The sequence below is a fragment of the Pleurodeles waltl genome, chromosome 6 (genome assembly GCF_031143425.1).
Source record: "Pleurodeles waltl isolate 20211129_DDA chromosome 6, aPleWal1.hap1.20221129, whole genome shotgun sequence".
Classification (NCBI taxonomy): domain Eukaryota; kingdom Metazoa; phylum Chordata; class Amphibia; order Caudata; family Salamandridae; genus Pleurodeles; species Pleurodeles waltl.
Window position 1 is genome coordinate 1,074,395,924 of NC_090445.1, and position 12,146 is coordinate 1,074,408,069.

Consider the following 12,146-nt stretch of genomic DNA (forward strand, 5'->3'; position numbering starts at 1 on the left):
TGAAGAGAGAGATGGATAGAGTGATACTCACACACCTAGGAGTACACTGATGTATAAACTACCACACACAAGCATACACTGGCATAGCCAGGCAGAAACTCATGCATATACTAACACAGACATGTACAAAGTTATGCAATCACTGATACAGCCGTACAGATACTACTGCATCCACTGACACACCCAAATGCAAAATGATACATGCACTGACAAACCCATGCCCACATGATTGGATACACTGACACACTCAGATGCACATTGATGTATAGATTAACAAATCAAGCGACACATTAATACACACACCAAGATGCACACTGATGCATATACTGAGAGACCCAAACAGACACTAATGCAGAAATTAACAAAGCCAGTTATATAGTATTGCTTCCATTCAGACTTTTAGATGGACACTATCAAATACATTGATATACCCAGGATCAGATTTACACATGCACTAACATACTCAGGGACCCAATTATGTATAGATTGAGACACCTAGACAGAGACTGATAAATACGTTTATACATGGAAATGAAAAGATATATATGCACTCACACAGGTATGGTAATACTGATGAGTAATAAAGACTCGAACACAGCTCTTGTTTGATTCAGTGATGGTTCTCCCAAAAAACTTTTTTTGTAGTTTTTGACAGAAACAGTTTTTTTTTTTGTTTGTTTTTTTTCAAAAAATGTATTGGAAACTTGTGAAAAACTTAAATGCAATACTTTTGCATTAGGAAAGCACAACAGTGTGCAATATCAGCTGGTTTGAAGAAAAATCTTGGGGAAAAAATTAGCAACAGTGGTTTGTGACCTGCAAAAGGAAGTTGTTGACATTTTTAACTTTTGCAACCACAAGATTATGGCAGATGCTGCAGGATGTTACCATTTGACTTAATTTGGTGCATGTGGCCGGTACCCTGATATTCTGAGCGGTAGCTTGGCGAGATGATGATGCATTAGGTTCTGCATCAGAAAGTATCAGTTCTTTTTCTCTCATCATTTGTTGGTATGCCAGTTCATGGATAGTGTGCAGATGTTTCAACATGCTCAACGTGGTGTGGCTGTATTTCTTTGATGTACCACGAGAGAGATTTTTTTCACAGAGATTGTATTTCACAGTTCTTGCACTGACTTTTTTCTCCACTAGGTATGGTAAAAAATGTCCATACATCACTCTCTTTTCTAGATGAAGAAGGCACCTGTTGAGAATTATCTTCTTCTGGAATATCTTGGGACTCTCCGGGTGGTGGTGGAGCACTCCCTTCAGCCATTCTGGAAGCTTCTGTAGTAGTGAATTCACAGCTAAAATGGTTCTCCCTCAAGAGGTAGCAGGAGAACAACTGTTTTAGGGAGCGACCATACCCAAAACTAGGTGTGGTTCAAAAGTAACCAATGAAATGTCAGATTGCTCTTCACACATTGAGTGGCTCGGCGGTTCTGAACTGGAGTTGCGGTTCCACAAAAATTGTAATATACGTTTTGTGTTCTATTGTAAATAAATTGTGTATTTCATTGAGGCAGAGAGTTTAATGTAAGGATTCCTAACATGTTTTCCATAGACATCTGGGTTTAGTATCTAAGTGTGAATGAGAAAAAAATATATAATTACCTAAAACACCCAAACGTTATTCACAAGTTATAGTTTTAAAATACACTTAAACAAACCTTAGAAGTTTCATAAAAATGCAAAAGATTAAAGGGACATTAAAGTTAGAAAATATAATTTAAAAAAATGTGGAATTCACTGAAAAAAACAAAGGTTACAGGGATGCTATAGTTAGGAAATAGAATTAAAAAAACTTAGAAGTTCACTGTAAAAAACAAAGGTTGCAGGGACATTATAGTTAGGAAATAGAAAAAAAAATTAAAAATTCACTGAAAAAAACAAAGGTTACATGGATGTTATAATTAGGTTCTGAATTTACTGGTACCATAGAAATTTAGCAGCTATAGTTACCTGAGCTAACTATAACTTGTGCTCCAGTAATGCACTGCTTATGACCTCACATGTAACTTCAAAGAAGCTCAGCTTGTTCACAAGGCAATAAATAACCTTGCTCCAAATTATATTTCTATGCTTCTTATTGCCTTTCAACTTACATGGAGTCTCAGGTCTGCCAACAAACAACTGTGGGCCATCGCAAATTCTGATATAAAAGATATGACGTACGGTTTCTGTTCCATAAAAGTAACTCCTACTGGAACTCCTGGCCTAACCACCTCAGACTTGAACTGGAGCACGCCAAATATAGAAAATGCTTAAGAAACAACTTTTCATCATGGCATTTGGATAATACTAACTTTCTTGTGATAGCATACATTACTTGTCCTTCAAACCTAACACTTGGTCTTGACTACCTCCCTCAAGGCTTTCACATTCTTGGACACTTCTTTGGACATACCTTTAACTTGGATTGGTCCTTCCTGCCTTAAACCGTTCCTGGTTATACATGGCTCACGTTTTATGTACACTGAGGATTCCAAATTGGTAGTTAGTAGCACGTGTTAAGTGCTGTAAACGAATGAATATCAGCCTTGTTAAGGCTGACTTTGCCTTTTTGAGCATTCTAGAAGTCGAACCTGCAAAACATATATAATGCTGGCTCCCAACAAAAACTAATCCACCTATATTGCTTGAGCTCCAGTAACAAGAAATGGTCTCAATTGGGACACAGCCTGTCATGCCCATGTCTGTTCACACTTTGTCTTCAGAAATCTCGGGTCACTGATTGATACTTTGTAACCTCTCATACTATACCATGTACTTTTTTGGTGGTACCAGGCAAACACATTTCAAGTAGTAAATAAGTAAATATATTCAATAAATAAAATAAATGAAAAAAGACAGATTTTAGGCGGAGGGATAGCTGGATTGGGACAGTGAGATTGGACTGTTATTTCATTGTGATGTAATACTCTTTAAGAAGATTTGTAACAGAAGAGTTGGGGTGTTCCGTGTGGTTCCAGATATTGGGTACATAGATGTAAATGGCCTGTTGCCTCGCTTTTTCTTTTTTTAATTTCTTCATCTCCAGAACAATGGTGTTATGGCTTTGGATGTGCTCAGAGGTGCCAGAGCTGGTGAGCATGTCAGTCAAACAGGTCTTGTGGGATCATAGGTTCTGCTAAAAGACCATAAAATTAAGTCTGTTTGGTGGTTGTGTGGTCACTGAATTGTGGAAAATAGATGCTGCAAACTGGTCGGACTGTGGAGAAGGCTAAGTCTTAGGGCCCTAGATGCTGCTGATCAAATACAAAAAGAAATCATACAGCAAAATTGTTTCTGGGAATGTACCACTGTTTCTTCATCTTGGGGAGGTGGTTTGCATGGCTATGTATTGTTATTTTGTAGTAACTTTGATTGAAATTCTTAGGGTACCAGAATTGGTCTTTGTCGAGGTCTTGTGTAGGCCTTTAGGAACTACAGGGAGTGCAGAATTATTAGGCAAATGAGTATTTTGACCACATCATCCTCTTTATGCATGTTGTCTTACTCCAAGCTGTATAGGCTCGAAAGCCTACTACCAATTAAGCATATTAGGTGATGTGCATCTCTGTAATGAGAAGGGGTGTGGTCTAATGACATCAACACCCTATATCAGGTGTGCATAATTATTAGGCAACTTCCTTTCCTTTGGCAAAATGGGTCAAAACAAGGACTTGACAGGCTCAGAAAAGTCAAAAATAGTGAGATATCTTGCAGAGGGATGCAGCACTCTTAAAATTGCAAAGCTTCTGAAGCGTGATCATGGAACATTCAAGCTTTTCATTCAAAATAGTCAACAGGGTCGCCAGAAGCGTGTGGAAAAACCAAGGCGCAAAATAACTGCCCATGAACTGAGAAAAGTCAAGCGTGCAGCTGCCACGATGCCACTTGCCACCAGTTTGGCCATATTTCAGAGCTGCAACATCACTGGAGTGCCCAAAAGCACAAGGTGTGCAATACTCAGAGACATGGCCAAGGTAAGAAAGGCTGAAAGACGACCACCACTGAACAAGACACACAAGCTGAAACGTCAAAACTGGGCCAAGAAATATCTCAAGACTGATTTTTCTAAGGTTTTATGGACTGATGAAATGAGAGTGAGTCTTGATGGGCCAGATGGATGGGCCCGTGGCTGGATTGGTAAAGGGCAGAGAGCTCCAGTCCGACTCAGACGCCAGCAAGGTGGAGGTGGAGTACTGGTTTGGGCTGGTATCATCAAAGATGAGTTTGTGGGGCCTTTTCGGGTTGAGGATGGAGTCAAGCTCAACTCCCAGTCCTACTGCCAGTTCCTGGAAGACACCTTCTTCAAGCAGTGGTACAGGAAGAAGTCTGCATCCTTCAAGAAAAACATGATTTTCATGCAGGACAATGCTCCATCACACGCGTCCAAGTACTCCACAGCGTGGCTGGCAAGAAAGGGTATAAAAGAAGGAAATCTAATGACATGGCCTCCTTGTTCACCTGATCTGAACCCCATTGAGAACCTGTGGTCCATCATCAAATGTGAGATTTACAAGGAGGGAAAACAGTACACCTCTCTGAACAGTGTCTGGGAGGCTGTGGTTGCTGCTGCACGCAATGTTGATGGTGAACAGATCAAAACACTGACAGAATCCATGGATGGCAGGCTTTTGAGTCTCCTTGCAAAGAAAGGTGGCTATATTTTTCACTGATTTGTTTTTGTTTTGTTTTTGAATGTCAGAAATGTATATTTGTGAATGTTGAGATGTTATATTGGTTTCACTGGTAATGAAAAATAATTGAAATGGGTATATATATTTTTTTGTTAAGTTGCCTAATAATTATGCACAGTGATAGTCACCTGCACACACAGATATCCCCCTAACATAGCTAAAACTAAAAACGACTTCCAAAAATATTCAGTTTTGATATTAATGAGTTTTTTGGGTTCATTGAGAACATGGTTGTTGTTCAATAATAAAATTAATCCTCAAAAATACAACTTGCCTAATAATTCTGCACTCCCTGTATAGTCTTTTTTGATTAGGGTTAAGATTATTCTTTGATATGGGCGTAGATGTGTCTTTAGTGGAAGTATGAGTGTCTTTGGGGATGGATAGGAAGGCTACTATTGGCCTTTGATGGGACTTGGGTTAAGGCTTTTTGGAAGCTTGGATTTTTTGCAGTGGCCGTGGCCTGCAATATTCTGTGATTAAGGTTTGGACTTGTCTGTGGTAGAGGCATAGTTAAGTCTGTATATTAGAGTAAGAGAGGTCTTTGGTAGGTTGTGTTAATTAGATTTGGTAGAAGTTGGTCTGACCTTTGGTCCCGAATTGGATTGGTCTATAATCGGACCTAAAATTGATCTTTGCTAAGAAACTGGATTGTCATTAGTGGTGGCTTGCGCTGCTGCGTGATGGGAGTATGTGTTGGTCGTTGGTAGATGAAGTTGATATTTGGTAAGAGTATATATAGTGGGGATTAGTCTACTCTTTAGCAGGACCGGTTTTAAGCCAGGTAGACTTCTGTTAATCTATGACCTAGGCTTGTATCTGTTTGCAAATGAAACTTGAGTTAGTTTATGGCTGTGGATGGGAAAGCTTCTAGTTGAATGCTCAGAATGGTTTTAGTGCAGGTTTGAACTGTTATTTGTTGTGGGACTGGGTGGCGCTATATATTTTTTTTACATTGACTGATCTTTGGTGAGTGCTTGCATGGATCATTGGCACTGGCTTATATTACTTTGGCTATGGATGTGTAATGGTTTCCAGTTGTTTCCTCTGTGGTGGTCATAACTGATTGTAGGTCGGGCACAGAGGAAAAATACGACGATGCTATGTCGTAGTCTTCTATTCCGGTGAAGCAGAATAAAAAGGTATGTGACTGTCTCACCTTTTTTGCCATAACATGGCGCTCCTTCCGATCTCCTTGTCTTTACCACGCATTCTGAACTGCCCTCCCCTCTCTTTAAGCTCATCTCTTCCCTGCGACTCTAAACTCGAAATTGTTTTCTTGGCGTGTTACAAATTCTGAAGTATTTTAGCCTCGCACGTCACACGTTTTGCAGATTTGCAAAGCGAAAGCAGGCGCAGACACCACACAGACTTATTGGGCGCTGTGTTACTGCCTGGCGGCTCTTGGGAGTCTGCTGCTGTTTTCTCGCTCCATGGTTGCCTGGTGGTGGTGCTTTTTGGTGTTAAGACGTTTGTTGTTCTCTGCCAGTTTGATAGTCTCCCGCTCCTTTTCTCTCTCGGGATCTGGCGCTGCCCTACCACTCTCTACCCCTCAGGCTCTGTCTCTGCCCCACCTCTCTCCCTCCCTCCCCACTCCATCTCCGCTTCTCCCTCCCTCACACACCTCCTGCCCCGCCTGCTGCCTCCGCTTCTTCTGCTCACAACTGTGACGGCGCTGACACTCCTCAGACGGTCCTCAAACTTGTGCGCCGAGGACCCCAATTAGACATTGTTATTTCATCCGGCGGTGGAGGCGGGAGGCGGCGGGGACAGGAGGCAGGCGGGCGGAGCAGCCCCGTCTCCTGCCTCCCATGCCACCTGCTCTCCTTCACGCCCCCGGGCAGAGCTCGGCCCCAGGTTTCAGGATGAGGCAGAGGAAGAAGAGATGAGCCTCGTTGCCCCAGCAGGTCCCCGGGCTTCAGGATGGGCTGCTGCATTTCCAGAGGTGAGTCCGTGTGCGGGGGGCACTTCAGCTCTTTTTTCACTCAGATCACGCATCACTTCGCACCACGCCTCTCACCTCACACCTTGGCACCCACCTCATCCATCAGCACCGACCATGCCCCTCTCATCTAACCTAAAGGGTGCACAGATCCAGCTTTCACCTCCAACCTCATCACACGTTTGAGCCTGTGGATCAATGTTTTACAGGGCGTAGAACCCTAGCAGAGATCAGATACCGTGCACTCTCACTGCGCGTGGGCTCCCTTGCAGGCATAGCCCCCACTGACATTACGTGACCCTCACCAGCTTCATAGACGCCCTCACTGTCATCGTAGCCATACTCACAGATATCCACACCCCTCCTCGTTGGCATCATAATGACGCTTAGTGACAACTTAAACAATTCACGACGTCACCTTCACCCACATTGCCGTCATAAAATCACCCTCGCCAACAGCATAACAAAACCCAGTGACATCGTAGTCACCCTCAGGGACATTATACCCACCGTCACTGGAGCCGTAATAACCCTCACTACCATTATAGCCCACTCACTTGTTGGAATCACAGTAGCCTTATTGATGTCACAGCAAAGCTCGCTGGTATCTCAGCAGACCTCAGTGACACAATCGTAAGGCTTGCTGACATCATAACAACCACTATGACATCACAGTCACGCTTGCTGACATCATAGCAACCACCATTACATCACAGGAACGCTTGCTGGCATCATAGCAACCACCATTACATCACAGACACGCTTGCTGGCGTCTTAATAACCCTAAATTAATATTCATCATCACGCTCGCCTGGATCACAATAACCCTCAGTGACGTCAAAGTTACCGTTGCTGCCATCACACTCCTCCCCCGCTGGCATAACATTCACAGCCAGGTCCTTTACACACCTTCACAGATGTCCGCGCTAGCGCGCAGGAGTGTGAGTAGTTTTACTGTTTACACTCGGATCAAGACTCCGAAAATAAAAGGGCACCGAGGAACAGGTGCACAGGATGTACAAAAGCAGTAGACCGCACCTCTTTTGGTTCGCACTACTCTGCTTGTAGGTTCATATCAAGGACTTCAAGAGTTCCATGTTCCAAGGAGGCTCGCTGCTTTTCTTGCTTCATGATCGCTGGGGGACTTCATTGTTGACTACAAATAAAGTATGGAGTGCACGTCTAATGCCTGTGTTTTTTTCGATGAGAATATAGTTTTACCCACCTGAAAATTCATATGCCGGCATTGAAACACGTTAACACCTTAAAATTGCGCTCTAGTCCCCACTTCCACATTGAGAGGATAAACTCACACCAACCTCAAACTTACCTGGATATCCGACCTCGTACTTTTAATATATCACGTCTCAAAGAATGTAAGCGCCGTCAACCTTTTAATTATTAAAAAAAAAAATACACAGGGTTCCTTCCATAGAATCGCCCTCGTAATATATGTCTTCATAGACTTCACTTTTAGCACCAGGGTAACAAAGTACACTGCTCCTAGACATCAAGGTCATTAGTGCTGCATCAGCTAATTTTTATAGCGTGAAATGCATAATTTTCTCAAACCCAAATGTCTTTAGTATATGTGTATTCTATGATCTTACATTTATTAATAACCAAATGCATCTGTAGACTTCCATTCCATAGCTTTCTCAGCATAGGAAATAATTGCAGTCTTGAGTGCCAGTACCTTGTTACAGAGTAAGATGCCCCATCAGAATTCAATGCCATCACCCTCTTAGCTAATTACATTTCTCCAAAGCCTTTGGTGTTGTGACATTCTCACGCTATATGTCTCAAAAGACTTCAATGCCATCCCTCTCTCACAAATGAAATACCTCTCTGACCTTCTGTGCCGTAAACCTCTTGCAAAGCTATAAGGCTTTCTTGACCATGACCCTCTTACACCTCTATATGCCTCAAGCAACTTCAGTGCCATCACCCTCTAACATATTAAATATCTCTATGGCCTTCGGTACCATGACTCTCTAACAATGCTAGATGGCCTTCAGTACCATGACCCTCGTACTTCGCTATTTGCATCAAGGGACTTCAGAGCGAAAGACCCTCTCACATGTTAAATATCTGTATGGCCTTCAATGCCATGACCCTCTGACAAAGCTATACGTCCTTTGGTACCATGACCCTGTTATGATGCTATATCCCTCAACAGAGTTCAATGCCATCACTCTCTCACAAATGAAATTCCTCTATGGCCTTCTGTACCATGGCCCTCTTATTATACTTTAGGGCAGTGGTTCCCAACCTTTTGACTTCTGTGGACCCCCACTTTATCATTACTGGAGCCCGAGGACCCCCACTGAATAATAATTGGAATCTGGGGACCCCCCACTGAGTCATTACTGAAAGCTTTGGACCTAATCCGTTAATATTATTTAATTGTCTAAGCAGTTGCGTACCCCCTGAGGAGGCTTCGCGGACCCCCTGGACCACAGGTTAGGAACCACTGCTTTAGTGCCTTTGGTACCATGGCTTTGGTAGAAAGATGCATGCTTCAAGCGACCTCAAAGCTATCGCCGCTTTACAAGTTAAATACTTCTGTAGTCTTCGGTGAAAGACCCTCTTCAGACAAATGGCCCAATAGATTTGATTGCCTTCACCCTCTGCCAAATCAAATCCTACATCGCATTCTGTGTCATGACCTTTTACCGTGATATATGCCTCAGTTGACCTCCACATCATTACATGCTTAGCATATCTGCATTACCTCAAATGCTTTGTTCTCATCCTTTTAAGACCTGTCCCAGACAGCTGACTTCACTGCAATCAGAGACCCAATATTTTGTGCTTCAAGTGAAGGTGACAAGCCGGATGCCAATGGAAGGTGGTGGCACCACCCCCCACTCTATTACTTTTGGAGGGGTACACTCAAGCCTCTGAAAACGAGACTATTACTTTTCAGCCGTCAGTTTTAGGATATTTGCATTCTTCTTCCAGCAAAGCTGCTCTACAGCAAATGGCAAATGTAGAGACATATACCACCCTCTTTGGCCTCCAGGTGTTAAAGATGTACTGAGATGTTGGGTGTAAAAATTAGGAGTGAAAGCACTGGTGGTCGAGTGTTCAGTGAGGGAAACAATGTTTTGAGATTTGGTAATATTGGGGGGTTTCAGTGGACAGTAAGGTAAGTGGCAGCTAGTGACTCACTAGAAGCAGGAGCAGGTTGGAAGCACCAGTGGTTGTCAGTGAGCAAAATCGAAAAGCGATAGTCCCTTAGAGGTGGAAAATATGAGTTTATGGGTGATCATGAAGGGTGGGGGGAAGTGCTGGCTATTGAAGGAGTGGTGCTGTGCAGCTGAGAGTTGCTGGCAGAATTGTCTAGTGATTTAGTGAGGTGTGACAACATCAGTGGGTGTGGATGAGGTGAAAGTTGTGGGCATTTGTGGTATTTTCATGAGTGAGACATGCAAACCACAGAAATTGAAGGGGGAGAAGGGATGAAGATTGAGAGATTCAAGATAATGTCAACAAATGTTTTGGTGGACATGTAGATACTACTTGGGGGCTGTAGCAATCTGCTGCAGAATTGTTTGTGGTATAGTGAAACGTTTTGCAACAACTTGTCCAGGTTTGGTGGGAGTTGGTAGCATCACCAATAGCAGCAGTGATCATTGACAAGGTGGGAGGCGACTAGACAGTGGCTGGTTAGGCTAGAATTGGAAGAAGCTGGGGTGTAAATGAGGTGACTTGAGGTTAAGCAGTGTGGTTGGGAATGAGGTGGTTGTGGATTGATGTTTGGGGAAATATTAGAACAGTGGTTCAAACATCTGATGTCAACAGCAAATGTAGGTGAGGAGGGGGATCAATTTAGCATTGTTTGGGGATGAGGTGAGAGGCTGAGAGAATAGACGAAGAGTGACATAGGAGGTGAGTACAGTAGTGGGTGAGAGTGAGATGATAGGTACGAGCAACAGTGGTTGGTGTTTGAGGTGATGGAGACCTGTCACATGGATTAGGAGTGAAAATTTATGGACAGCACTATTAACAGGATTAGAGGTGTGGCTTCGGGGAAGGGTAGTGATTAGCAATGAGGTTAGAGATACTCCTGCTTTTTGGTGGGTTGGGGTTGTTGGCACTGACCAGTGGCCGTGGGTGAGAAGTAAGGGTGGCTTGAGGTGGGTTAGGGTAAGAGGCTTGGGAATCAGTGGTTACACTTGTAGTGTGGGAGAAGTGACTATTAGTGGGGGTTGGTGTATTAAGAGTAGTGGTCCCTGTGATGATGGTGGGGTATAGAGGCGGATTATTAGATTCATGTTAATTTCTGAGGTCTATCAACTGATTACCATTGAGTTTGGCAATTAACACCTGCTATCAGTGCCTAGAAATAAGACAACGTGGCACATGCACTATTTAAGTGTACCCATAATTATGGTTAGAGGGGAGGTATGAGACAACAATGGCTAGGCAGAGTTGATTAGTGCAGATGGCAAAGGGAGAACATTACTGAATTGTTTGAAAGCTGAGGTGGTAGGTTACACATCAGAAAAGGGTGAGCAATGGTTGTGGACAGATCCTGGCAGCAGGGGTTCTAGAGGAGCATCAGCAGCTGGCGGGGCTGGAGGGTGGATGAGGTGAGGAGAGAGTACGCAATAAGCTGGGGAGCAATACGTTTGGTGAAACAGGGGCAACAGTGGTTCGTCTTGATAAGCGAGGTCAGTATTGATCAGGGCTTAAAGGTGAGGGCAGCAGTGGTTAAGAATGGGAGATGAGGGCACCAGGGTTCGAGACTAAGGGATCAAGACAGTAGAGCAGAAGTCTTCAAACTTTGGAGTGCATCCCCTGGTGGTCTGAGGCCGCATTCCCACGGGGGCTCAAATCGGTCGCAACTACTGATGAATGAGCATGGCCTGGAAGTGTAAATTTGTGTATCTGCACAATTCTGGGATGTCTTCATTTACATGCAGCTGTTGAAGTGCCTAAAAAAGTATGTGACCTCTGATCCTAGATGCCATGGGGTAGTGAGTGGGTTGGCGGGGTAAAAGATGCAGCTAAAAAGAGTACAATATCACACAACTATTTTGTTATTTTTTCCACTTTCAGTTAACCGCATTGTTAACTGAAAAATAAATGCAAGTGAACTAAGCACTGGAAAATACACTCTTTTATAGTGTAAAACCTCAGGTGGCTAATGTGATCACTCCTGATGTCTGTGTGTGACCAGAGAGTGAAATAATTGAATCCGAGCTGGTGCAGAGGGGAATAGTGTCTTGTGTATTTATAGTGCTATTTAGAAGTAGGTCTTTTTTTCTTTTTCATGTATACAAAGTCTCACAAAGCCAGGTGTGTGTTTCAGGCCAGGGAGTGATGGCCCAGTGGAGTGAGCAGAGCAAACAGCCTGCTTCGCAGTGCTTTAGGTATCGTTAACGCTGCAAGTGCAGTGACACTAGAGCCCAGCAGTATGAGAAGCCAAATAAACCCCAATTCTGGCCGTTTTATTACGGCTTTCATTAGGGACCAGTGCACACTTGCTGTGCTAGTGTTGCTTTGGAGCA

General features: G+C 43.4%; 1 protein-coding gene across 2 annotated transcripts in view; it reads left to right on the top strand.

Moving 5' to 3' along the window:
- The first annotated feature begins 6,051 nt into the window (after positions 1 to 6,051).
- The window catches only part of FAM131C (family with sequence similarity 131 member C), a 292,326-nt gene continuing 286,231 nt past the window's right edge, over positions 6,052 to 12,146 (top strand). Inside the window, exon 1 of one of the 2 annotated variants that reach the window (XM_069240101.1) lies at positions 6,052 to 6,630. In XM_069240101.1, the coding sequence (XP_069096202.1) occupies positions 6,609 to 6,630 (22 nt within the window). In that variant the 5' untranslated portion in view covers positions 6,052 to 6,608. The remainder of the gene's footprint in view (positions 6,631 to 12,146) is intronic. The other variant, XM_069240100.1, reaches the window with a different exon arrangement.